The sequence below is a fragment of the Xiphophorus hellerii genome, chromosome 10 (assembly GCF_003331165.1).
Source record: "Xiphophorus hellerii strain 12219 chromosome 10, Xiphophorus_hellerii-4.1, whole genome shotgun sequence".
Lineage (NCBI taxonomy): Eukaryota > Metazoa > Chordata > Actinopteri > Cyprinodontiformes > Poeciliidae > Xiphophorus > Xiphophorus hellerii.
Genome location: NC_045681.1, coordinates 11,540,790 through 11,565,899, shown reverse-complemented (window position 1 = coordinate 11,565,899; position 25,110 = coordinate 11,540,790). Strand labels below are relative to the sequence as shown.

Here is a 25,110-nt window from a genome sequence, read left to right as displayed (position 1 = left end):
AGTTGTGCATTTTCAAACATTTTTTTTAGGTTTTTTCTATTTTTCATTATTTTATAAAATTTTCAAATTGCCAAGTCAGGGACATTTTGACTTTACAGAATACATATTCAAGATATCAGTAATGTCATTCTGACTAGTCAATGTTAATTTAAGATATCTTAAAAAGAAAAGCTGTGTCAGATATCATTGATATCTGACAATCATTAAGATATCTCTAATCATTAAGATATCTCTAATCATTAAGATATCTCTAATCATTAAGCTATCTCTAAATGAATTAGAGATAGCTTAAAAGGAATTTTGACTAGTCAAAATTACAATTCAAGATATCTTTAATTTAGTTTTGTCTAGTAAAAACTACATATCTCCTATCCAAAAATAAATTTAAGATATCTTGAATTATGTTGTCATTGGAGATATTTTTAGTTAAAATTATGACTAGTCAAAACTAAAATAGAGATATCTTGAATTTACTTTAAGACTAGTCACAATTTAATTGAAGATATCCGAAATGTGTATTTCAGAGAGTCAGTAATAATTAATTGTAGATATCTTGAATTGAAGTCTCCATACAACTCAATTGTAAATCTGACGTCATTTCGACTAGTCAGAATGTAATTCGAGATATCTCAAATAGGTATTTTATCTAGTCAAAATATAATTAGAGATGTCTTAAATCGCTAAAATGTCTAGTCATAAAACAATTTGAGATATCCGGAATGTATGGGCGGACCATACGTTTGGTCCGGTGATCACAATTTGAGCAATACTTCTGTAGACCTATGAGCTCTGTAATCTCAAGGTTCTAGGTTTCTACGTATATTCAATCATAGAACTTTAGGGGATCAGATTACCTAATTCACCAGCCGTGAAGTATCTGGAACAAATTGACTAATAAAACAATACCGCGCCAAATATTACCAAAACTTTGAGCATATAAAACAAACTACATCTCACTTGGTTTTCTTGGCTGCGCCTTCTTGTAAATAAAGAGTGACTTCACATTTGGATGATCGTCCAGAGCCATGGTTTGTTTGTTTTTTAAATGAAGAGTTTCTATCAAATGCTGCCAGAACACCATTGTTTCAGCTTTCCAGGTCTGTCTGACCTCCCAGAGCAAATAATGATGCAACGGGCAGTTCACATCTGCTGGGTCCCTGCTAAGGCGCTGAAGAAACTGGCCTCAGTGTGAAAAGAAATATTTTCCCTAAATAACAGAAGAATCATTAGTCATGATTGTCTTTAAATACATCTGCCCTTACTTTGTAAACAACCTGTTTTTGTCTGGCCACTACGAGGTTGCATGACTCTGTGTTGTAAACAAACTGAATATGATGAGCAAATACAGAAGGTCGTTGTTTATTTCTAAAGCTTACACTGCAGCTGCTCAAAAAAAAAAGAAAACAGCAGGTGGATGTTTTGCTACTGTAAGTGGACATCAATCTTTTTTCTTTCCTGCATTGAGGATTAATCTTCAGTACAGCTTGCAAAAATTAAATTCATCGGTACTTACAAATTTGAGCATCTCTGTTGTTATCCTTTTTGACACATTCAGTTCTGTACTCAATGATTTGGGGATTGAATCTAATGTGGCCGTAGGCGAGGATGATGGCTGACATTCCAACACAGGATTCTACTTTGAATTTAGCCATTTTAACCATTGTGGCTGAATGTGTGTTGAGGATCATCCTGCTGGAAGGTGAACCGCCATCTCTATCACAAGCCTTTTGCAAGCTCTTAACCTGTTGTGTTCTTTTCTGAGGTACAGCAATAATGTTCATGGGTCAATTTGACCAGGGGAGTGTTTAATTATGCAATAGCGCCAGAAACCAAAAAATTCCTCCAAAACATTTTTGTATCTGATTATTTACTCCAATACTAACCATTTCAATCAATATTTTTGCAGTGATGTTTTTTTATTTCTCAGAAATTAATGATCAACGACGACAACCTACTCAGTTACGGTACTCATTTGGACATAAAAAATGGAATTTACATTTTTATGTCCACTGAAAAAAACTTAGACACAAAAGCGCAACAATTTCCTTGAAATTGATCTTTTGTAAATGTTTTTATATTACATTTTGATTCTTTTTTTTCAATGGGTGATCTTAATAATTGAACTTGAGACATGTATACTGTTCTGGGTCAAATTGACCCACTGATTAAAATCAAGATAAATGAGTCATGCAGAGAGTATTTATGTTTCCATCCACTTCTGCTGAGTGTCCACTCAGTGTGGGGGGAGTTTGTCCACGGGAACAGAAAAGTTTCCCGTCAAAAGTTGTATGAACACCTGCTTTTTCGCAGTTTCCTAGTGAAGTAAAGAGAATAGTGAGAAAGTGGGCTGGGGTGTGTCTGGGTGTACATGTATGTGTGTGGTGTGTTGTGTTTGTGTGGTGAAATATGGTCCATAGCTGCAAGGAAACATATAGCATTGGACATTTTTTAATCTTCTTTTGCACTTCAACTTGACTGCCGGGTCAAATTGACACGAACAGTATCTATGTACCATGTAGACGCAGGGGGTTGGAGGTTGGGGGTTTGCAAATGTGTAAAATGAATAAATTTTCAATTTATATGTAGAACATAACAGGAGGGTTAAGTTTTCTTCAAATATTGCCCTGTTTTAAATTCCATCTCCCTATATGAACTTCAAAAAACTCCCCTTCACCATGATGCTGCTACCACCGTGTGCCACCATGAGATTTGGTGGTAGCGCACATTTGGGTAGATATTTTAGAAAAAAATATCAAGAGAAAACACACCTATGGGAAACCTATATTACTTGCATAAAAATCGAAATTGGAACCTTTAGATTTGTTTGCTGTAAGTAAACGGTGCCGGTCATTACAGCTTCCACTATTCACCTCTTTTTATTAAAGAAATAAATATCTTTTTCCAACCACAAAATTTTACATGTGTGCGCATTTTATTTGTTAGTATTCATCTATATTTGGATTTTGGTGAAAAAGATAGTTGTGACTTTTGAACATGTCCAGTTATCTTTTGCGTTTTTTTGTTTTTTTCTTAGATATTTTAGACATTTCCACCACCATCATGAGCTACATGTCTAAGCTGAAAATGAAAATTGTAGCAATAGTTATTATGTGGCCGTTAAAATCTTCGAAACGCAGATATGTGTGCACAAAAGTATTAAAGTTTGTTGCACCATTCTGCCCTCAATCTGTGTTTACACATCTTGATCCTCTAGATGCTGCTGCTGCTGCAACCTGAAAAGTCGGACTGAGAATCCTCCTCCTGTTTCACGCAGTGCTCACACTTCAGAGCCGTGTGCTTATTCGTGGGAGAAAAACCCACCGGTTAAATCCAGTCTCCAGCCCTCCACCTTGTGGTCCACACGCAGCAATGGATCCCTGCACGCATTGCTGGAAATTGGGCATGGAAAACAAACACACACACTCACGCACACAGTTCACTGACACAGGTGGTTTGGACTAAATAAATGTGCTGCTATAAATAAACCCGAGCTAAAAATAAGCCGGACGGGGAAAAATGAAGGCTGTGTGAAAACATGAAGCTTGTGGGGTTAATGTTTGGAATGAATTAGTGAGCAGGAAGAATGGTTCAGCTGGAAGACAACATGGTTAAGGACCGACCTAAAATTACAGGGCAACAGATGCGCAGTCTAAACATCTAAAGCAACCCGATAGCTCAGTGGAGAAAGACAGTCATATCATAATGCAGGCATGTAGGCCCTGTATTGAGTGAGTCAGTCTTTCCGACAGAACACCTCCCCCCCCCCCCAAAAGCCTCATTTTAACAAACCCAAAGTGCAAAAAGAACATGCATCACCAGAATCACCTTTTGTTTATTTGTAATTCATATGTAAATGTTGTGTAAATTAGTTTACACGGAGCCTAAAAGCAGCTGCACTTACTTTTCCATTTATGCTAAATGAATAAAACAACATACAGGTGATATTGCGCCGATTTTAAAAGCATCCACTGCGGCTCTCCTGGTAATTATTTTCATGTCTCGGCTTCCTTTAAATCCCTGATTTGGGTTTAATTTGTCGTCGCCTAATTTGCTTCACTTCCACGCTGTGACCTGCACACATGAGTGATGTCGGTCAAACATGAAAACACGATCACTCTGCCAGTTCCACGGTGCGCGCTCCCCAAAGCCCCCCCCTTCCTCTAACCCTCAAACTCCCCCCTGTCCCTCTGCCATTGGTCGGGCGCGGAGCGGGGGGGCGGGTCCCGCCGGTGCAGGCGATTTAAAACGGTTTGGGGGAACTCAGCGCGAAGCATATTATCAAGACCGGTCCTCCAGAGACGCTAGGGAAGTCTCAGCTAGTTAGTGCTAAAGTAAATAATAAGCGGAGCGGTTAAACGGAGGCCACAGGAGCGTCTGGATTATATTTCAGACAGCTTGATCCAAGCCGGTCCACAGATGCGCAACAGGTAGGAACAGTTTATTGCACAAACTATTTGTGATAAGACAGTAAACAAAGTAGTTTTAAAGTACTTTTATTTTAATTGTTTTTGATTAAACTCCTGACTTTCATGGGTTCAGATGTTTCTCTTTCACGCTCAGACTTCCTGCGTTTTACACAGTCCAAATGCGCACGGTCACATCTGTCTGACAGCCCGCGAAAAAGTTTTTAATTTATTCACTCATTTCATATTTTCTTTTTATGGGTAAAATGTGGATGTGGATCTCTATGTGCGGGATTGCTTCAGATTACGGCGCATTTTTCCAGCGCTGCACCTGTTAAAATGTGTCCTGCGGGTTTGGTACGTTGTCTGTCAGACAAGTAATAAATATTTCAAATCATATGCAAGCAAGTATAACATGGTCAGGGAGTTTTGTGCATCTGTTTAACTTTCTGTGTTCAAAACAACCGGGAATACAAATGAAACGTGTCGCTTAGATTTGTATGCATTTAATTAATATTTAATAAGTTAAAGCAACATCCAACAGCAATGTGCTGTAAAATAATCAGACTTCATCCATCACGCTAAGCAGCCTGCATTGCATTTGACTGAGCAGGCACATCAAAATGAGTTTAAATTACCCACTGATATTTTACCCAGCTGTAGCTTTTGATGTTTAACACAGCAGAGAAGTTGCGTCAGCCATATGTTGCGCCGGTGTGAAACTTCACTATGAATCAGCAGTGTATACAGCCTACTTGTGGTACCGGTACATCTGAAGACGTTTCTAGCTCTCCCTATCTGCTTTTCTTTCACTTTTAAGCATTATGCAAGATAGAGAATTTCACTACGAGTTAAAAAAATTAAATAAATCATAGTTCAACTGGTCGATTAGGACTTTGTTGCCAGGACAGCCAGACGTAATGAGAGATGCTTTGGTTCTGCTGGGAGAAGCACAGCAGAAAGATGAAATCCCTCCAGCGGGAGTTTGTTGTGAGTCAACAAGCTGTGCATCATAAATGGAGCTCATGCTTCTGCTCCAAAGAACAAGTGCACAAACCCTGGGAGTGACATTAGGTAAACCTGTACCTGTAAACGACCAAGAGTTAACAAAATATGCAGCTTTGAATGCCGACTAGACACAGACATTACACATTTTATCAGTTGTGCACAAAATTTATTTCATATATAGTATTTTGCAAATACATGACAGTATGCTTTATATGTTTGTGTAACTTTACAAGTTTTGTTGCATTTTGTATAATTAGTTGCATGCTATGTACATTCTGACACAGAATGACACGTTTCCTTAGTAAAGAGAAAAACATTACTGTTTACCTGATTCAGTATTGGCCATATAAACTCTGTAATGCTGAACTGAATTGGAAATGATCAGATCATGAGGGGCATTTAAGAAAAGTAAGACTGCTTTGTAAATGGACAAAAACTAAACTTAAGTGAAATTACTGTGCAACCTCTGTTAGTTCAAGCTGAAATATAAATCAGAGTAATATTTTTATGTTTGTCAAAATGGGGTAAAATCTGAGGTTGAGACAAGTTCCCTCATCCTTAGGCTTTACGTTCTGATTGTTTTTCTCAAGCTGCATAAACGCTGCATAAATCCATCTCTAGTGATTTAATGTTGTTTTATGTTTTCTTATTTTAATAAAGTTTACTGATTCTGTTTTCACTAGTTTATCTAACAGATCATTATCTCTGTGTTTCTGCAGCAGATGTCGTCGATGAGGTCCAGTGGCCCAATGAAAGAGTGACCACTTCACCCTCCTCCTGTTGCACTCCCATCCTGAGGCGTCCCTTCTGCCGCCTCATTTTGTCACCATTTTCTCCCTTAGTTGGTCTCCCGAAGCGTTTCAAAACTGTTTCTCCAACGCTTTTTCCAGAAACTCAGACTGTTCTCTAAAGTAGAAGCAGCACGGCCCTCCCAGACTGAGGTGATGGGAAGTGTGCGAGCCAGCCGCTACAGCACCGTGTCATCAGAAGAGGACAGCATGAAGCTCGCCACCACGGGGGTACCAAACGGCAAGGCTAAGGTGCACACGAGGCACCAGCCGCAGAGCCGCTTTGTGAAGAAAGACGGTCACTGCAATGTGCAGTTCATCAACGTGAGCGAGAAAGGTCAGCGCTACTTGGCTGACATCTTCACTACATGCGTGGACATCCGCTGGAGGTGGATGTTCATCATCTTCTGCCTCGCCTTCCTCCTGTCGTGGCTGTTCTTCGGCTGCATCTTCTGGCTTGTGGCCATCTTTCATGGGGACTTGGAAAGTGATACTAAGAAGTGCATCTCCAACGTGAGCAGCTTCACTGCTGCCTTTCTCTTCTCTATCGAGACTCAGACTACCATTGGCTACGGCTACAGATACGTGACAGAGGAATGCCCCGTTGCGGTCTTCATGGTGGTTTTTCAAAGCATTGTTGGATGCATCATTGATGCCTTCATCATTGGTGCGGTCATGGCCAAAATGGCAAAACCCAAAAAGAGAAACGAAACTCTGGTGTTTAGTCATAACGCCACAGTGGCCATGAGGGACACCAAGCTTTGCCTGATGTGGCGCGTGGGCAACTTGAGGAAGAGCCACCTGGTTGAGGCACACGTTCGAGCTCAACTTCTCAAATCTAGAACGACAGCGGAGGGAGAGTACATCCCTCTTGACCAAATGGACATAGATGTGGGCTTCGACAGTGGAGTCGACCGCATCTTTCTGGTCACCCCGATCACTATTGTCCATGAGATCAATGAGGACAGCCCCTTTTATAACATGAGCAAGCAGGATCTGGAAAACTCAGACTTTGAAATTGTGGTGATCCTAGAGGGTATGGTGGAAGCCACAGCAATGACCACGCAATGCCGCAGTTCGTACGTCGCCAACGAGATCCTGTGGGGCCACCGCTTCGAGCCTGTTCTCTTTGAGGAGAAGAACTACTACAAGGTGGACTACTCTCGCTTCCACAAGACATATGAGGTGCTAAACACTCCTCTATGCAGTGCCAGAGACCTGGCAGAGAAAAAATACATCCTGTCCAACACCAATTCCTTCTGTTATGAAAATGAGATGGCACTAGACAAAAAGGAGGACACGGATGAGGGGAATGGGGGCAGTGTCGGTCCCGATGGCACCCAGATGGACAGCATCTCAGAAACTGAACACAGCCAAGCCATGGTGCCGCTGGAACCCAGGCCTCTGAGGCGAGAATCAGAAATATGACGACTCAGACTTCTCATGAGTGACTGAAATAAAAAAATAAAAAAACAAACATCTCCTCTCTGCTCTGAAGGCTTGACAAGCCAAGTCAGGAACAAGGGGGAGTCAAGTGGTACTGCTGTGGGAAGCCGGAAAAGGTTCAGGACTCTATGTAAGGGTCTGTCTTAACTTTGACTACAGACAGTATGATGAAACACAGCACTATGAAGCATGTGCTCAATGCAGAACTAATTCTCCTCCAAGAACTCCCCACTAATGTGTTCTCCGTCTCTGCAAAGAGGAAGCAGGTTGTTGTAATGACCTCAGAAGTGAAGAAATGTACCCGATTGTCCCGTCTAGCAAGTACAAGGCGCTTTCTGAGTTTTCTTTAGAGTTTTAGTGCTGCTACAGAATAGAGAAAATACACACTCGCATTTCTTTCATTTTGACGCTTTTACCTAGAACCAAAGAGTAAAAAAAGTCAGAACAAAGAAGGTACAAAGCAGAGTATTTGTTCGTGAGCTGGTCTCAGAGCAAGAAGATATCACAGACCATTGTCTCTGTATGCAATAAAGAAAATGTGTCCTCTGACATCACAGCGCTGATTCTCTGAGCTTATGTTTTACAGCAGTTGATCATAACGTCTGCTAAGAGCTGCTCAAATCAACTGAAACCTCTGAGCAGAGCAGTGTTATTCCCTCAAAACTGACAGAAATAATTAATTTAAAGAGAGTTAAAGGATTTAACTATGGGGGATGTGAATGTTCCAAAATAAGTGCTGCTATGGTGTTGCTTCAGTTGTTTTCTTTTCTGCAGTTTGTTACTGAAAAATACCAAAGAGTATTATTACCATAGTTATGTTTGTTTAAACCAACACCTGATTAGATTTGGTACAGAAAAGTAGAATACTGTAGGGAATTTTAATAATGTTTGTTTTTAAAGAATGTGTGTACAGTTTCTTTTAATATTTTTTCTTTACAGTGATCATCCTTATCTTGAGCCACTTCATCAAGCCTTAATCTGAGCGGTCAGAATGAGGAGAGAAATACAAGTTGGTTTTTGTAGTTTTCAGAACTAAAACATTCTTTTTTTTTGGATGATTCTTTTTATTATTTTTGGCTTCAACTTGAATTAAAAATGTTGATTACTAAAGACAAACCTACTTCACAGGTTTTAAAATATGATGAAGCAATGCAAGATTAGAAACTACAATCTCTGAATGAAGATTGTGTCATAACCTCTAACTGAATCCACTTCTTTTGCGATGTGAGAAGACTAAAGATCATCTTTCAACATCAACACTACCTGAGTCTTCATTCTGTGTTGAGAATGTAAGACTTGAAAAAAGAAAAAAAAAAGTTCAAAGCCAAATGTACTGTAACCCCAGCACATTTCTCTGCTGCACAAAGAAAACACATTCATATCCTGTATGTTTTGTTGAAAACAAACAACAAAAAAAAAAAAACAGACGGAAAGCCGCTCAGCTACACATGTATATACTTGTCCTCCCTGTTGCAGTTGTTTTGTTAGGAGTCTTCCAAATGCACTGCAAAGCCACAGAATGTACAGATTTTTGTATTATTGTTATTATTATTGTACATTATATTATATTGTTATTTTTCAATAAAATGTCAATGGACACATAGAATCACTGTGTCATCAATAATTTCTCTTTCATTTATCACTTATTTCTTATAGGGTCAAGCATTTGGTATCAGCAAAATCCAATACTTGAGACATTGGCAGCCTAAGCAAATTCACAAGGTCTGTCAACAGAAAAGCTTTTGATGATATATGGTTTAAAATGAAGTACAAAGAGTAAAAAATAGGAGCCACAGTAGAAAACAACAAAAAAAATAGAAATGCTGTAAATTACGTGAGTCAAAGTGCTTTACAATTTCACCAAACACTAAGATGAATACAGTATAAAATAGTTGACGAAATACAATAAGAGATAAGAGCCATGTAAGAAATAAGACTGATACAAAATAATTTTAAATCTCCTTCTTAGTTCAAAGCCATTTAAATAAATGGTGACTTTCATGGCAAGAGAACATGTACTGTACCATCAAAAAGAAACTGATTCAGCTTAAATCAAAATGATTCTAAGTTTCAAGGACAATTTCGTACCTCTTTGATCAGGGCAGCACAAAAGCAGCCTAGGGACTCCCCAAGCAGCCCTCTGGAGACCCCATATGTACATGGAGTGTTTTCTCTAAGCTCTTCAGAGATACCATTTAAAACTTTAACACCAAGATGAAAAACTTTCCAAAAAACCTTAGAATATTGTCTCCATTGATGAAGAAGAAATCCAGGCCCAGTTTTCCCTACTGACTTGCAAGGGAAGATAACTTGCGTCTTTCACTGCACAACTCCCTGAAACTTCACTTTTAGCTGAGTGACATTTCTTTTTAGCGAGCTGCACTGATCGTACTGATGAGCGATGTAACACTAACCAGCTACCTCACCTTCTTTCACTCCATGAAGGAGGGATTAACACCTTCTTTTCTGCTCTCAGAAATGCTTCACTTTCATCCATCTCCCATCCCACCTTAGACTGTTTCTGTCATCCGTCTCTGGAGTTACATAATGGATCCATCCAGAGATGAAATCCAACAATCAAATTGAGAGAAGATTTGATTTAAAAATCAACTTCAAATAAATCTATGTCCTTTATTTTGGTAATTACAGTGTAAATGTATGAGAAGTTTAAAAGAGTCCATGTGTCTACAATAAACATTTACTGTAACATTTCTTTATTATCATATATATCAGGGTTTTATTGAATCCAATCTTTTATGTAAGATAGTATAGAGTAGTAGATTTTAATTTGATTAAATATGAAAAAGAACCTTGTTTTTTTTTTTTTTTAATTTCACTGTTTTGAAATTGTGAAAAGTTTCATATGTCAAAGTATTGGATTATGAAAGCCACACAGTTAAAAAATCTGAGCTTTTGTGGTGGTGTTAGCTGCCAGCCCAGAACTGGATGTCAAAAAAATATATATACTGTATATACAAGTAATACTTAAACTATATAATGAAATTTTGTAATATCATTTCATCTGTTGCAGAGGACAAATACTTAGAGAACTTAAATAAATTAATGCATTGAAAAGAATGTGAAGTTAAAATATTGCCGCCTCCCTGAAATAATGGCCTAAGACACTTCTCAAAAAAGTGATTTGTTTTTTTTTGCCTAAATCATCTTTGGCAAAAAGAGGTGTTGACTTTTTTGTCATAATCATTTGTGGCAAAAAAAAATGACTTAGGCCATTATTTTAGGAAGTTGATGATATCTGAAAATTTAATCATTTTATTTTGTATTTTAGACTCTGAGATTTATAAGCAATTAATCAATTCAAAGAAAGAAAAAGATCAGTTCTGTAGGAGGCACTTTATGTCCACAGACAGAAAAACAGTGTCATTGATGCATCTGAAAGAAAAACCTCAAAAACTAAGTTTTCTGAGACTTTAATGCTCTTGAGTGAGTGTGGGTGTGTGATCTTTTCTTTTCAGAAAAGCTTTTTCTGACTTATCTTGATCATGTTAAAAAGAAAGAGATACAATCTCTTATTTATTAATCTATCTCTGTCTGACACGTTATTCTTAAATCCTCACAGTGTAGCATAAGTGAAATGTTTGACATTTTTAGTTGGAGAAGAAACAAAGCTTCTTTATTGCCATTTTGGTAAACAGAAGCACTTTTTTGACTTGCATTCAAAACTTGGCTCTATTTTGTCAATGCAGGGTGGGAAAGTAAGAAGGCACTTTCCGGTCACACCATTTAATATTGCTTTTATTTATTGGATTATTAATATAAAGTTGAGAGCAGGAAAGGCCCATCCTGCTAGGAAGGAAGAATAGTAGCACATTGTTAAAGAGAGAGCAGCAGCTCTTACTGCCGTAAGTGAACGGCTGTTTCTGCTGTGCTGTTTATAACAATAACTGTGAATCAGTTCAGTAAACAATCAAAGGTAAATGTTAAGCCAGCTTCCATTATTTCTGTGTAAACATCTGACATATCAAATATCCAAGCCAATTACTTGTTTGATCACTATTTATTTGTGCCCAGCATCCGCTGAGCCCTGGTCAAGGTTTAAGTAGCAAGTGCAATCTGGGAATAACAATGCAGGAGTAACATGCTTGGACCTGCAACACAAACACAGTCGGTGCTCTTGAACTATAACCGGAACGCCGGGCTTTTGCTGAGGCTTCTGGGAAAGCTGGTGTTCAAACAGACTCGGTTTCCCTGTAGACCTGTGATCCTTGGTGTTTTGTCTGCGAATACAGTAAAGTCTTCCTGCTTCACATGGACCCCTGCCTGATCAGACAAAACTATCAGTCCACATAGTGGATGGCTTGAGGAGCCAGTAGCCTTTGGAGCTGTAGTCAGATCACTGTGTTGACCCAGATAACCTTTTACTTACAATGACCCTTTGGTGGGCTGCCCACTTAAGATAAACAGCTCGATTTTATTATCCAAAATAGATCCTTTTGTTTCAAAGAATGCAGCTTTAATACTTCTGACCATCTTACCTTTGTCATAATAAAAATGTTTTTTGTTCCACCAACTCAGCAGACAGAAACAAACAGAAAAAGAAAATAGCAAAAGATCAATAAAATATGTTTGTCCATGTTTGACAGAATATTTCTTTCAGCCTCAACTCATTGTTATAGATAAACTATGCTTTTCTGACTGGCTGACAGTCTCTTCGAGGACTACTCCATTAGTATCTTCTGTTGCTAGCTTGTGATTAGAGAGACAGAAACAGAACGAGAAAGTTCTGTCTCTTAAAATAACATGGACCCAATCTAGTCAGGAGCACAACCGTTTACATACTGGGCAACGTTTTAAGAAGCACATATGCCCCACAAAATATAATCCTCCTGGGAAAAGATTTTTTTTCATTCAGTCAGCAGGAAAATTCACTTCTTGATGACCTCAAGTGTAGGTATAAGTTCAGGCTACATTTTACACTTTACATTTCGTTCAGAGCTACATTTGGACATTGTATGTCACTATTTAATCATACTTATAATTCTCTTATTATGAAGTCCTGCATCACCTTGTCTAGTCAAATACCCTTATAAATTACAATTGCATTCCAATTTATAATATAACAAAACAAAAGGGCAAAGAAGCCAACCCCATTACCTGCCTAGCAAATGAAAATACTTTTGACTAACATCAGAAACTGCATATTTCTAATTCAAATTAGTGTGGTTGCAGCAGGATGTTAATCTTGAAAGGGCAGCGTTTACTCACATCACATGATGTCAAAACTTTGTACACATGTATATCAATGCTATATCAATATTTCATGTTGTCCAAGTACAAAATTTCACAGTAGAAATCATGATCTATGTCCACAGAGCTGTTTACAAAAGGGGTCTCCAAAATGTGGCACAGGGGCTATTTGAAGTTCTCTGGATGATTTTCATTTCATATTTCTGCTTGAAATACCCCAAACCCATTTTCTTACTCAAACATACTTTTTAAGTTTTCAGAACTCAGTTATCAAGAAAACCGACCTAGAGTAATCAAAAATACATTATCAGCACAAAGCCCTGAAACTCACAAAGAGACTCCGGAATGTTGTGTAGAACCAACCACTCAGAAGATCTGAAATGCCTTGTTGCCTATTGATTCAACCCTCCTATTATGTTAGTTTCTGAGGTACAGCAATAATGTCCGTGGGTTAGTTTGACCGGGGGAGTGTTTAATCATGCAATAGTGTCAGAAACCAAAAAATTCCTCAAAAACATTTTTGTATCTGATTATTAACTCCTATACTAACTATTTCAATCAATTTTTGTGCAATGATGTTTTTTAATTTCTCAGAAATTAAGGATAAATGACGACAACTTACTCATTTACTCATTTGGACATAAAAAATAGAATTTAAATTTTGTATGTCCACTGAAAAAAAAACCTAGACACAAAAAACAATAATTTCCTTGAAATTGATCTTTGGTAAATGTTTTTATATTACGCTTTTTTTTTTCTTCAGTGGTTGATCTTTATAATTGAACTTGAGACACACATACTGTTCTGGGTCAAATTGACCCGCTGATTAAAATCAATATAAATGAGTCATGCAGAGAGTATTTATGTTTTCCCCACTTCTACTGAGTGTCACTCAGTGTGGGTGGAGTTTGTCCACGGGAACAGTAAAGATTCCCGTCAAAAGTTGTATGAAAACCTGCTTTCTCACAGCTTCCTAGTGAAGTAAAGAGAATAGTGAGAAAGTGGGCTTGTGGGGGTGTGCATGTACGTGTGTGGTGTGATGTGGGTGTGTGTTGGTGAAATATGGTTCATAACTGCAAGGAAACATATAGAATTGGATTTTTTTAACCAACCAGCTGCAGCACCCAAAGACTTCCAAGAAGTCCAAGAAGTCTTTGGGTGACTTCCAATAATTGTCACTATCAGAAACAAAGCATCCATCATCATTCCAACATATAATAATTTCCTCTTGAACTTATGACCTAAACTTCGCATTCAAAAAATCTTCTTCTCATTCTTATCTTTGGTAGGAAACACATCCCTTCTTTGAACAGCCCTCTCCAGGTTCCTGGAAAGCTGATTATGGAAGAAGTCACTTTGTTTTTTTTTTTATTATTTGCACTGGGAGAGCAGTTCACAGATTGGAGTTTTCTTACAGTTCAGGTTTCTGTTCATCAAAAATGAGCCACAACCAGTTCTATAAATTGAGTTCTGACAACCTTAAATTCTGAATGATTCAGTTAGGATAAATTTCACTACTTCTGAACTGATTTAACAGAAGGCTTGTAAACAACATGTTGTTGAATAATTCATCAGCCTTCTTGATACCTCTTTGCCTTGCTGTGTCTTCTTAGAAGGCAAATTTGGATTTCACTCTGCTTACCAGATAATCCTGTCCCTAAAGACACATTTCCATTTCCTGCATCTGTTAGCTGGCACCTTCTCTACAGAAAGGGACAGAAGACTAAAGGTATGATATCAAAAAACATCTCCACTGGAGCTGCATTGTCACTGACAGCAGTAGATGCTCAGTAAAGTTATGAGACGTCTTGTGTTTGGACTGCAGCATCTACATCAGTGCAAGAAATTATGAATATGAGAAAGTTACATCAAATATATTTTATTTTTATCTTTCATCTCTTAATATATTATTTTTTTCTGCAATGATCTCATTGAAATTAGCACACTCAAGATCCCAAGACCTGTTCTTACATATTTTCCATCCAACAGTGGTAAGTGGTTGAAAATTCACGGAAATAAAACCCCTCCCAACTTCATAGTAAAAACAAAAATAAATCTTATTTTTTAAACACAGATCAGTCTAAGTGTTTGTATGACCAGTGGATGACCATTAACAGTGTATTATATTAAACTGAGATATTTTAGAGGTTCTATAAACCCCGCTGCAGAAAACCTGGCAATTTGTTTCACATGTTCTGTCTGACTGAGAGACATATTCTCCTAGTTTTTATCACTTCACTAATAACATTTCATTAGAAATAATCATATAAAAGAAGCAATGTTCCTCTATTTCCACAAAGTAAAGAGACCAAAGCATTAAATATCCACAAAAAAAAGGTTTCCGAGTCGGAGCACAGGAGTTTGTTTAACAGATTCCAGCTCTGATCCTCCTATTATATCAAACCCAGCAGAATGTCATGTTGGCAAAAAAGCTAAAGAATGTGAGTGATGCGAGAGGCCATATCATTTAGCTCCGTAATTCCACAGTTATTTGGCCTTTTGTTGCCAGTCACAACAGGGTGACAATGTACAGTGCAGGTTGGCACACCTTGTGTTACAGTGCAATTCTGCTGCCTCATCTGATAACACAAACATAAACACATGGGCAGCAGCCAATTAGGAAGGTTTCCCATCATCACCACTACCATCATCGTGAGGCAGAATCGCTTTGTTAATCCAATCTGGCCTCACTCGTTCTTTTTATAGAGCATGACACAGACAGCTCAAACATCAGTGAGCGAGCAACACGAACAAATCCAATCAAAGATTTGACTTTCCTTCACAGGTCTATGGCTGAGGAGAAGAGAGGAGCAAATCATAAGAGAATTATAAAAAGTAACATTAGCATCAGACTCACGCAGGCTTTTACTGTATCCTCATTCAAAAGATGCTTAATTCCCACTCTGTCCAAAATAATTTACTGTTGTAACTGGGTGAGTCAACTATAGACAATAAAATATAAAATAAGTGATAGTATTTAAATATTTCAATAGGCTGTTCTAACAGGACTTTCTGAACAGTATGAGTCACACATCCTTGTGTGAAATATTAATCTGAATAAATCAGCATTACCTACCAATGGAGCTGAGGCCAACAGACCATTCACAAATCCTCATTCTGAATAAAATAACTTGAATTCTTAATTACGTTATTCAAATAACACCAAAACTGATTTTGCAATGCATGTTCAAAGTTTCTACAGTAAAGTATATCCAAGGTCATCAACAATTTGACTGCAGGTGAAAGAGTGCCCATTGTCTTTGCTCCTTTTAAACAACCTCTGGGTTTGTATCCGGTGTAGCAGCTGCTGGGAGCGCACTCAGATTGTGTAATGTTTGAAGGCTGCGGATCAGCTGCAGTTGGAGATTTAAAGCTGGCATGGAGCAGACATGGATTGCAGTATTTTTGCCTATGGCGCCTCATGAAACAAAGCTGTTGATTGTACTTAAGCTGGAGGGGTTGATTTGAGGGTACAGAAGTCATTGGGTTCACCAAAATCATAATTTCTGATGGTTTTTGGTCCATTGTGTGGCATAAAACATTTTACTTTGTAGCTCAGGTATTGTATTTTAAATTGGGTTTTTACATATTTTACCAGTTTGCACATCAACGTATGCATGACGCTGCAATGTTGTTCATCATGCATATGACAGAAAAAGCCACAAGGTGACAACATGTGTGTTGCTTACTGTAATGCTATCAATGTATATGTATTATTGATGTATATTTTAATTTAATCAGAATATTATCTAATGTTAAAATTCCGGATTCATTGCACACATAACATATTTAATGCATTTGTTTTAATTAATTTTGAAGATATTGTTTTACATTGTTAATTCAGTTTCATAGAAAATAAGACTATATTGTATAGATCAATCAAAACTTTTAACAGAAGTGTTAAGACTATGCTATAACCTGCACTATTACTGTGTATCACGTGTTTGAATGTTGATTCTTTCACGTAAATTCTAGCCGAATTTCTGAAATTTATTAACTGTTGAATAATCTGCCTAATAGATATTTGGAGTTTGCAAAATTTCAATTAAGCATTTCTATAAACAGCAAGCAACTGCAAACCCCAGCGGCCATTTGGAGCAGATGCACACTTCTAGATGGCAGAGCTGAGGTCTGTTTTGTGGGTGTCTGAGCCTAGATAACGGTTTAGTTTAAGCAGTCAGTCAGATATTAAACAGACATTAATGCGGAATAATGGCTAACAGTTTCTCTTCAACCAGTAATATTAACCAGTGGTAGTCATGGTTGCAAGACTCAGCCAGAGTTATTTTGTGGGTAAAAAGGTGAAAAACTTTGGAAGCCGTCATCTCTGATGATTACAAAGTAGATGTTTTTACTCCATACACTACAGCCATGCTGCAGTGGACTTTCGGGCATCTTGTATGTCCTGTACAGCATATGCCATGCAGAACGTATATAGGATAGAATGACTGTTTACCACGTTTTTACACAACTCGCAGTGAGGCACAAGTGAATCAGGGTTCAGACAGATCCCCGTTTTGTCCTCCCAGAGTCTATTTTTGTTTGCCAAACACTTCACAGCTGATATCTTACCCTCCCTATTCTGGGTGGTCGATTTGAGGAGAAGAGGTTTCACTGTGACTGTCAAAGAGGGTCCAATCTGGAAGGAACATTAGATTTTAGATAGCATTACAGAAATAAAATGTATTCAGCCCTTTGCTTATGTAAAAATATTCATAAAATCTGATACATAAATCATTTTAAGAAATTCTTTTTGACTTTGAAACAAGGATTTAATCCCGGAAGAGAGAATACTTCCCGCAATCTTAAAATTTAAATTTATATGGCAATAATAGAAGCCCAACTGCTAAGAGAAAAGGAGATTTCATCCAGGACTTTTAAGAGTACCAATTTAAAAATCTATATCTCTAAGACTTTATAGGAACACTTGCTTTATACCCAATTCACTGGAAATTATTTCTAGCATTGTTATTGACATTATTATTTATTGTTATGGGTTAAAAAGTATGACAAAATATGGAATAGTGGCCAGCCAACCAAAATGTCTCCTAGATCACATCAACAAAAGAACCCAGAATAATATCTACACCCCTGTAGAGCCAAACGTTCTTCAATTAAACACAGTGCTCATGATTCAACAATAAGAACTGACTTCCACATAATAGTTTCAGGGTGAAAAACACTGCTGGCCAAGAAGAACTCAAATTCCCATCTCATATTAAGAAAAATGTGAGATGGGCCAACACTTTCTAATCTGTAAGAGGCATGTGTGTCCCATTGCATTTGGTTTAAAACTAAACCAGCTGTTCAGAAAAACAATGACATACTTACAGTGAAACATGGGGGTGATGTATTAGGGCTACACTACAGCAGGTCATTTAGATCCTAAGCAGCAGTCAGTCACATTTGATTTTGCAGATTATCCAAAGCGCATCGCCAAGTCTTCCCCTGAATAGTAAAAAAAAAAAAAAAAAAGGTCTTACAGTGGGTTGATAAAAGTGTGGTGTAACAAACACTTCACGGAAGTCCTTTTTAGCAAGAGTAGCTGAAGCAGTCACTCCATTTATAAACAAAATTGTATTTTAAATGGCTGTGTGATATTTTTTCTGTGATATTTAATTTGGCTTTAAGATATTGAAGATCTGAATTTGATAAACAACCAAAAGATAGAAATCTTTAAGGGCACAAATACCATTTCTGACACTGAATAGCCACAGTATATGAAGTTGAATACAAGGACAGTTGTGGTCAGGTAATTTTCTACAACTTCACTATATTTAGGACTTTATTTTGTTATTTACTTCAGTGTTTTTCTGGGATTTTTTTTTCACATTCTATAGATTGTATTTCAAAGCCAATGTATTAAGTTCTAAAAAAAAAAATTGAGTACATTTGCCTGTCTTTACTATTGTGGAGTAAATCATCTTTTATAGGTGCAACATAAACAATCCCATTCCTTCTCAATTTGCCAGAGAAGCTGATGGCCTAGTTATGTTGATTGCATCTTGCAGGATGCACAGAGACATTGTCAGTGATTTAATGAACATCACAAAAGGTTGGGATAAGGCCGTGTTGTCTTGTGTGTGTGCCAGATATCTAGTGACAAACAGAGAGATTAACTCAAAGTGAGGAAGTCGTAGGTGGAGAGGAGAGGGAGGTTATACACTGGTCAGTGTGGCTAATCAAGGACTTGGAGGGCAGTGACAGGGAGGAAGGAAAGCAACAGCTGAGGACAGAAAGGGACACTTTTAGTTTGAGCTTTGTGGGGACAGACGCTGGTCAAGTTAGGCAGTGCTTTTCCATTGCCTCTTTTGAGAGAGGCAGCAGCAACTTATGCAGGAGCTCACAACATACCAAAGTACGTCACTTCATATTAGAGACGGGACAATTAAATAAATAAAGGTGAAATGCGATTGTCCCTTTTGTGATATAAATGAAAAACTCTTTAAATTCAACAGGTCAATCTGCTGTCATAAAAAAAGATCCCAGTGATTAGTTATCCTGTATACCCAAGTTCCTTTGATCCGGTTCTTTGTAAGCAACTTGGTTTTGATTTCTGCTCTTTGTGCTATTGGCTGATCTTTATCACTTTCCAAAATGAGTGGCAAAAATATTGCACTTTTTCACTATATTCCAATTACAAACATAACTGTACAGTACAAACATGAAGATTTCAACCACCTGTGAATCCATGTTTATAATTGTGGCAATATATGTATACTTTTAATATGTGGGGAAAATATTATTTGACGAGAGCTAAATCAGTTAATATGTTACTTAACATTTTATGTCTCGCTACTTATTATCTTCTGGCAAAAGGAAGGGTGCAAGTTTAAATCCAGCGTACCATTCCACATGTAAAAAAAACACACAAACTGATCCGAGTGTGTCGGGTTTATATGATTTATAGTGTATGAGCACTTTGCATTGCTACCATCAGTAGAAAATGAACACAGTCACAGTATAAATTATTCCAGTTACCAATCAAATTAGCTTTTTGTAAAGTGGATCAGAGCTTATGGGTGGCTGAGATAAATAGCCACAAGACTTCTCATTTCAACAGCTTTCAATGAAAACCATTAGACAATTTTTATTCCTATTGTTATTTTGTTAAACACCCATTTGTTATATGGTGGCTAGGGGGACTGACACCCATTTTTAGGAGTTAAAAGCTGATAGGACAGGTAGCCAGGCCATCATAGGGGAACACAGAGACAAACTAAAACACTATAGACAAGAAATTTGGAGTCTCAGGATAACTTTTAATGAAGAAAGCAAATGGAAACACTTACAAAAACAAGCAGCATGGTGCACAGAAAACCATGAGGGTTGACCAAGGATGGGACGCAAACTGGAGAATCCAACGTCGTAGAGCGAGTGGTATAGATAGTGGGGAGCTTGATTACTGAACAAAGGATAGATGGCTGATTAGAAACAGGTTGCAGCTGGGTAGAAACCAGCCAGGTAAGCTGAGAGGAAGAGAGAGAAATGGCTTGAGAGGAGAGGAGATGGCAGTATACAAATCTAATAGTCATAGAATATGAAAAAAAACCAAAGAATAAACAAACAGTGTTCAAAAAAAATAAATCCTTTGTCCTAATCTAATAGAGTATTTACCTAAGAGCGGATATGTCCCACATGTTTTTGTTTTTTTTCCCCCAATGGTTTTCTAAAGCAAACAAGTTATTCTGAAGAAAGCCATCGGAAAAAAGTATATTTAGAAAATGCCAGCTCTCGGCTTCCATATTTTTGTGTGTGGAATTTTGAGGAACTAGATTAATTTAATACAGTTTGGAATAAGGCTGTGACATAACAAAATGTGGTAAAAGTAAAGAATACTGTGAATAATTTCTTGATGCACTGCACCTTAAGTGATTCATTCATTACATTAGTTTTTTTTTTTATTTTACTTTATTTTGTTAAGTTGCTTTTTTTTTCACAATGACATTGGACAGTGTAATTTTCGGACAAATTTTCAGTTTTAATGTTCAGGCTCAAAAAAAATATTTATGCAAGAAAACAGTTATCTAACCTGCATTTAAGTGGTTTTAGGATAAGTTGAATGAGGCAGACACAAAACAAGTTTTTCAACCCATCTACATAAGCTTGTAAGAGAAGTGGAGCAGAAAATGCATCCAGCCTTTTAATATAATGATCTAAAAGTAGCTTGTGGTCCGTACAGTCTGCACAGAGCTCATTTAAGCACCAAAGATGTGACAGCCTCCCTGCAGTGAACAGCTGTTGCTATAGGCACACACAGTCTGGACTGGGAGGATGCTGACAACCAGCCACATCAGCTTGGGGTCTAAACTCCCTCAGGAGGGACCGGTGTAAAAGGAACAGGTACATAAAAGCACAGACGGTAACAACAAATTGTTACAAATAATTAACCAGGCAGAAATGCCAAGTCGGCTCAGAGAGTCCAGTAATTGATTAATACAGAGTTGGAATCAAAGCTGTTTGATCATTCACTTTTTAGCTTACACAAGACATAAAGTTTTATGCTCAGGGATCATTCCTTTCTAAAATGTGAAGTAACTTTAATAGTTTCATAGAGTCAATATTTCAAGGTGAGTTTGTCAAAACATATCAGTAATTGAGCAAAGAAATCTACCTGGCTTTCTCTGTTCACCTAGATTAAAAAGATAAATAAACTCATCTCCTTTTTCAAACATGATTAATGTCAACTGTTGGATATACTGGTTCTCTACTCGTTGCTAAATGTGAAAGCCAGTTCAGCCTCAAATATGTAACAATTTAATTAAATAAATACAGTTAAATGTTGTCATGTTGAATGTAATTAAATTCTGCAAGTTTTCATTATTTCATGAATATATTATTCTCCTTACATTTTAAAAACATATTTATTGTGAAATAATAAATATGTTTCATTCTCCTTACATTTTAAAAACATATTTATTGTTTACTTCTTGCCTTGAAGAAGCTGTTAAGAACAGTTTCTTTAAGAAATCAATAAAGAAAAATAACACTGTTCTCATGGTCAGCCTGGTTAAATAACTGTATTGCTAAAGTATTATGGAAGGAACAGTTTGTGAATCACTTTGTCTTTTTCATGGGAACAATGTCCAGAGTTTTATTAATAATGTGCAGGAAAGGACAGCAGCACATTTCAGAAACAGGCATCTGACTTGTCTTCAATTAGAGGCCTAATTTAGTTGTCAGTGCCAAGGCAACCAGCAAAGAGCCTGTATTTACTGAATCAGAGAAAAATCTCTTTTAAAGGCATAATGGCACAAATTAGTCAGAATCCTCTTTAAAGAAGAGATATAAAAGAAATGAGGTCATACCCATAATTAATGCTTAACGGGTACCAGAACAGTAAACCCACAAACAAAGAGCTTGTTTTTTGAGTAGTGGGTGACACTGAAAGAGGGTCCAAACCATACAGCACTGGGTTGACTAGAGCAGGATGAAAAACCTGCTAAGCACAGAGATACAGCAAATAAAACACAAGAACAACAACCAAAAAAAAAAAGTAGAATGGCTCTGGGTTGGTTCATCCTCCAGGATTTCAAACCCACATTTCTTTTGTCATGACATAATTATTGCAAGGTGATCTACTTCCTTCCGTAAACATACAATTTCTTTCTCTTTCTTTCTCATCTTGTTGTCTTTTTTCTTTGAAATAAAAACAAAATCGAATCTGACATACTTACATTTAGGATATTAATGGGGGGGTTTTTTCTCCAACATTTGGTTCACAGGCCTTGGTGGTGGTAATGCTTCTAAAATAGAAAAATTGTCTCACACTACAGAATTAGCAAAACACAGACAAAATTACAGTTAAGAAATCTAATGAATGTAACTACCTATTGCGGCATAGAGTCACAGGCCTCTGCTAAGCACTCAGATTCAAAATCTGACACATTGGAGCTTATGTAAGTACAATCTCAGGTTACTAAGGAAAGAGTGAATTTATTTTAAATAGGAAAAAAAGTAAAAACTGGTATTTTAGTGAAGCTTTTGCTGAAAACATCAGCGACTTGCACAATTGCTTCAGACTTCAGATCACCTTCGCGTGTGCAGTCAGCTAACTGGCAGTGCATAGAACTAAGTTAGGGATGAAGAGCAGTACTGTCACTCTCCAGTACTTTCATTGAACTCTCTCTGAAAAGACGTGGATGCTGGAAAAGTTTATTGGTTTTTGAAATCGCAACTGTTTAAATCTTGATGTACTGTGTTACTGGAACCTGGACCTGGAGCTTATGCACAGGAAGCCAGGACAGTAGAATTAGTGACTTACTTTTGACATTTGGGTGTTGCAGATTGGTGTTCACTCCATGCCCCCCCCTTTTTTTTTTAGATCAGCTCACAAACTCAAATCTGACCCTATCTCCATGTGTCACTGCAGCCTCAAACAGGCTGATAATCAGCCAGTTTTAACTGGAAAATTAAGCTGAAGCCTTATGGTGTGATGGAAAAAGATGGTGTTTTAACTTTCCTGGTCGAGGAAAAAAACAGGGCACAAGGACCTGGTTGTTCTTTTTGATCACATGGCTTATGCACACACAATGATGAGGAAAACCTGCCGTTCGGTATCCAGGAACACATCGGCTAAGAAGTTCACAATAACAGGCTGGGGCTGATTAATGCTGACAGGGTCTGGCCTTTCATGGAGCCTAATGGTGTCGTGTGTCTGGGTGAGTTGGTGGGTGGGTGTGTGTGTGTTTGCCACTGTCACCTGTCTTGGTAGTCTTGCTCTCACCACAGCCTGAGTCTTTAGCCACAGACACTTCAGTTTGCAGCTCCTGTCTCTCCATAGAAACCGGGGGTGTGTGTGGATTAAGTAAACATGTCCTTGATCACATTATCTCCACTTTCTTCTGTCTAACACAAAGCAAATGATTCCTGCCTATATGTGAGCTGATTATGTAAGAATAAAAAAAATCAAAAAAATCTGGGTCTTCTGCACTGCAAGACAGTCATGTGGTTAAAATTAATTTATGTCAGAAATACTTCTGAAGAAATCCTAAAATTTGCTTTAAGTGGATAACTTTTTATTTGCGTTCTTCTGTCTGTATCCAATATTTATTGTGTAATGTCAACCAACAATTGGAAAACGAAACCTAAACAATGAAGCTAAAATAACATCCATTCAATTAATGTATTACTTAAAAACTGTCCACACACAGATTTCCCCTCAGGATTGTGGATTATGTGGTTTAATTTTGTTGGGTCATTGTTAAACCATCAGTCTGCTTACAGTAGGCAAGTGGAAAGTAAACACAGCTGCGTGTAGGAGATACAGGTCACATCACATCTCACTGTAACTTAAGGAAACCCATCTAAATGCAGGCATCCTAAACCTTTTTTCTGCCTCTTTTCCTCAAAATCCAACCGACTTTTGATGTCTGCCGTGTATTATACGTAGCTGCAAGGTGATCAGTTCAAGATGGTGCGATTAGGAGAGGGACGGATGTTAAAGAGCTTTGTCTCCACATCTACTCAGGATGGCAGGTATTAGAGGCCTGAGATGCATCCTGAAAATCTGCTGTATCTTGAGGAGTTTGTATACATTTATTGGACACTTTGTGTTGTTATTGTCAAAGCATTACACCTTATGAGATAGTTGCTAATATTAAGGTACAATTAAGCTCAAAAGAGATAAACTGTCTCTTCACAGATAAAAAAAAGAGAACTAAATATTAGAGTGGTGGCAAGGAGACATCCAGTCTTAAAGACACAGAGCTTTTCAACAAAAGTGAATAGTAAATGTACACGTGGAAAAATGCAAATAGCTTGTCAGTCATTAAAAAAACAATTTGATCACTTAATGACACAAAAGAGCTTTCACTCCTACCTCCTGAGCCAGTCAACCAAATATATATCTTCACTTATATTATATAGATTCATTTCACATACAATAAAATATTTCAAACCTTTATTTCTTATCATTTTGATCATACAGATAATGACTCAAAATTAAGTGTCTCAGAATATTACCAAAAAAAAACAACTAAGTAAACTAATGGTGTTATCCTGTAATTAGCTTATGAACTCAAAGCACCTGCAAAGGTTTCGTGAGCCTCTAAATGTTTGCTCTGTCTGGGTCAGTTGACTGCGCATGTAGACAACTGCTGACTGGACAGATGTCCAAAAGACAGTCACTGATACCCTGCACAAGAAAACTAAACCACAGAACATCACTGAAGAAGAAGCAGATTGTTCACATAGTGCTGTAACCAAGCATATCCATGTAAAGCTGAGTTGAAGTAAAAGTGTGGTAAGAAAAGAGA

General features: G+C 37.5%; 1 protein-coding gene across 2 annotated transcripts; it reads left to right on the top strand.

Moving 5' to 3' along the window:
- The first annotated feature begins 4,258 nt into the window (after positions 1–4,258).
- kcnj2a (potassium inwardly rectifying channel subfamily J member 2a) lies at positions 4,259–9,251 on the top strand. Of its 2 annotated transcripts, none has more exons than XM_032575094.1 (2): positions 4,259–4,427; positions 6,134–9,251. In XM_032575094.1, exon 2 carries the CDS (start codon positions 6,356–6,358, stop codon positions 7,625–7,627), a length of 1,272 nt encoding a protein of 423 aa, XP_032430985.1. In that variant the 5' UTR covers positions 4,259–4,427; positions 6,134–6,355; the 3' UTR covers positions 7,628–9,251. The 2 variants fall into 2 exon arrangements, with proteins under 2 accessions (XP_032430985.1, XP_032430984.1); XM_032575093.1 differs by having other exon boundaries at positions 6,131–9,251.
- The last annotated feature ends 15,859 nt before the right edge of the window (positions 9,252–25,110 follow it).